A 2500-nucleotide genomic window follows, 5' to 3' on the forward strand; every position below is an offset into this window, starting at 1 on the left:
TTTGATTTTTCAAAAACATAAATCTGATTTTATTAACTTTTTATTTAACAAGTTTCGGTTTGGTAATCTTCTTGGAAACTGATATTTGAAATAAATAATTTCCATTTTAAAAAGAAAATCCCATTTCTTTTTAAAATGAACTGTATAAAAATTGGGCTTAGCAAGTTGCGTTTTGACACTGTTCATGGAAACTGTCTATAAAAATTATTTTAATTTCCAATGGAAAATCCCACGGAGTTTTCACACATTTCAGAAGTTTGATTTTATAACGTTTCTAGAGCGATTAGTTATTTCTAATTCAGACTTTTGTTTTATTCACACTAAAATCTTGAAAAGCACTTAAATAATTTTGAATAATGAATTATCATGATATGCCTTTTCCAATTTATTCAATTTATACTAACCGAAGTAATGTGCTCCCAAATAAGTTAAAATACTTAACAAGAAAAGTAATTTTCCAACAACAAAAAAATATTAAAAAATGGGCAAAAATAACGAAAACAAGAAAATGTTCGTATACCTTAATTTTAATAAATAAAGTTTGAGAACAACACGTTTACCCGTCAAGTAAAGTATAGATACAAATATACAATTAATTTTTTTCTTTCGAAATTAACATTTCAAAGACAATTTCATTGAAACCCAATTTATAAATAGATTTGTATTCTTTTTTTTTATCGGACACAATATTATTTGTAAAAACAACCAATTCTATTGCTCTTACATTAACTGTCAACATTGTTCAAAAGTATGTCATACGACGATCTTCATACTAACAATATGATCTGATATCAGACATTGTGCTGTAAAGGGGTTTTACTAATGTTATGCCAAGCTCTTCCACAATTCATCAACAAGTCATCACAATATTGTGATCATCATCATCAAGTGCCAGGCCTGTTGCAGACATCGGCGATCATGTCCCTCCAACCATATCTGTCCTCAGATCTTCTCAATAGCTCGATTCCTGTACCTCCTATTTTGATAGGTTATTTCTGAATTTCAATTGAGTGATTTTTAAAAATAGCGTTGAATTCCCATCTGTACACAGTGCATCAAAAATATTTCTTTTAAAAATAGCACCAAAATTTAAAAAAAAAAATTAAAATTAAAAAACGACCAAACAATATTGGACTATTAACACAACCCAATCATCACCATTTGTTGCTTATTGTTTATATAATATAGATATGTTTTGGTCATTTTCTACATTTCTGTTAGCAACTAAAATATGACACCCAATTGCTTGTAAAAAGATACTTTTTAAACCCATAATCATAGAGCTAAGGAGAGCATCGACAGTTATGATGGATTTTTAGTTGCATATCTCTAAATGACATAAACCAGGCTATGTGTGTAACTAACATTCTACCTATTGAGAGTAACACAGATATAATTGCTATAAATATCTTGATCAATATGTGGGAAAGCAACATGGCGCGTGTCGTGAATATTCGTTACGTTTCGGCTTCAAGTTACTTCCTTTCAAACACTATAAATAAAGTATGCAATGACAGCAAACATATATTATACATTTTTAATTTTGTATTTTAAAAATTTAAATATGTAAATGATAGACCTCACAAAATAGTCAAAGGTACAGTTTCTCGAGGTGAGATGATGTGCCTATTAGCATAATTTATTACTTCATACTAATATTACTCAGTAACTCAATGCAAGTAAGTTAAACAATTTGGTTTAACGATCTCGATGCATTAAAGAATAGGGGATATGTAGATTAGTCAAAGTAATTAATTAAAATATCTTTTAGCAGGTTGTAAAACTGTTGACAATCAATTAAGTATACCATTATTATCATGTCATTGATGTATGTAATGAAACGAATCCATAGTGTTCTATTCCTTTCGTGCTAGTCAATAGGGAACATTTTTAGTATCAAAATCAGTCAAATCTATTTTCACACAGTTTGATAAAAAAAAAATAATTGCAATTTCAAAATAAACTTACCTTTTAGACATTTTGGAAACCATGAGACAGTAATTAACGTAAATAAGTAAGTCCCGTGAACAGTATGCTCATCTATCGAGTAGATTTATATTTTAGATGAAATAGAAGTGCTCAGACGGTCTCTCGCATCCGGAGATGAGTGCTTTACTCTGATTGGTTGAAAGTGTTGTGACGTTACAGTGATTACTCTCTCGTTTGAACACGATGTGGTGCGCAGCAAGCACGCACAGCTTTGAACGTAAGCGCGAGACTATCACCTTTCGATGTGTATTCGATTCTATGGATCTACTATGGCGGTGCAACGGGCCGCAGCATGAAATTACGTGAAAAGTCATATCATTGTATGGTGAAGAAATGTAAAGAAATAATATTACTCCCTATAATTCATAAAAGCATCGTCATATTTAATCGATAATATGATTAGTTAATGTGTTTGAACAAAACAATAGTTTATTGATCAGCCACATTATCCATTTTGTCTTTGTTGCAAACAGAAGGAGAGAAAGAAAGAGGACAATGATAAAAAAAAAGA

General features: G+C 30.3%; 2 protein-coding genes across 2 annotated transcripts in view; one reads left to right on the top strand and one right to left on the bottom strand.

The window, feature by feature from the left end:
- The window catches only part of LOC144973394 (uncharacterized), a 20960-nt gene extending 18861 nt beyond the window's left edge, over window positions 1–2099 (bottom strand). The window contains exon 1 of the mRNA XM_078915768.1: window positions 1969–2099. Within this exon, the coding sequence (XP_078771894.1) occupies window positions 1969–1991 (23 nt within the window). The 5' untranslated portion in view covers window positions 1992–2099. The remainder of the gene's footprint in view (window positions 1–1968) is intronic.
- Window positions 2100–2462: 363 nt separating this feature from the next.
- The window catches only part of LOC144973407 (endoglucanase 4-like), a 35164-nt gene continuing 35126 nt past the window's right edge, over window positions 2463–2500 (top strand). Inside the window, exon 1 of the mRNA XM_078915832.1 lies at window positions 2463–2500. This exon is cut by the window's right edge and continues 81 nt beyond it. The gene's annotated coding sequence lies outside the window, so the exon portion shown is untranslated.

The sequence above is a fragment of the Berghia stephanieae genome, chromosome 1 (assembly GCF_034508935.2).
Source record: "Berghia stephanieae isolate SIO BIC M18660-M18661 chromosome 1, UCSD_Bste_1.3, whole genome shotgun sequence".
Taxonomy (NCBI): Eukaryota; Metazoa; Mollusca; class Gastropoda; order Nudibranchia; family Aeolidiidae; genus Berghia; species Berghia stephanieae.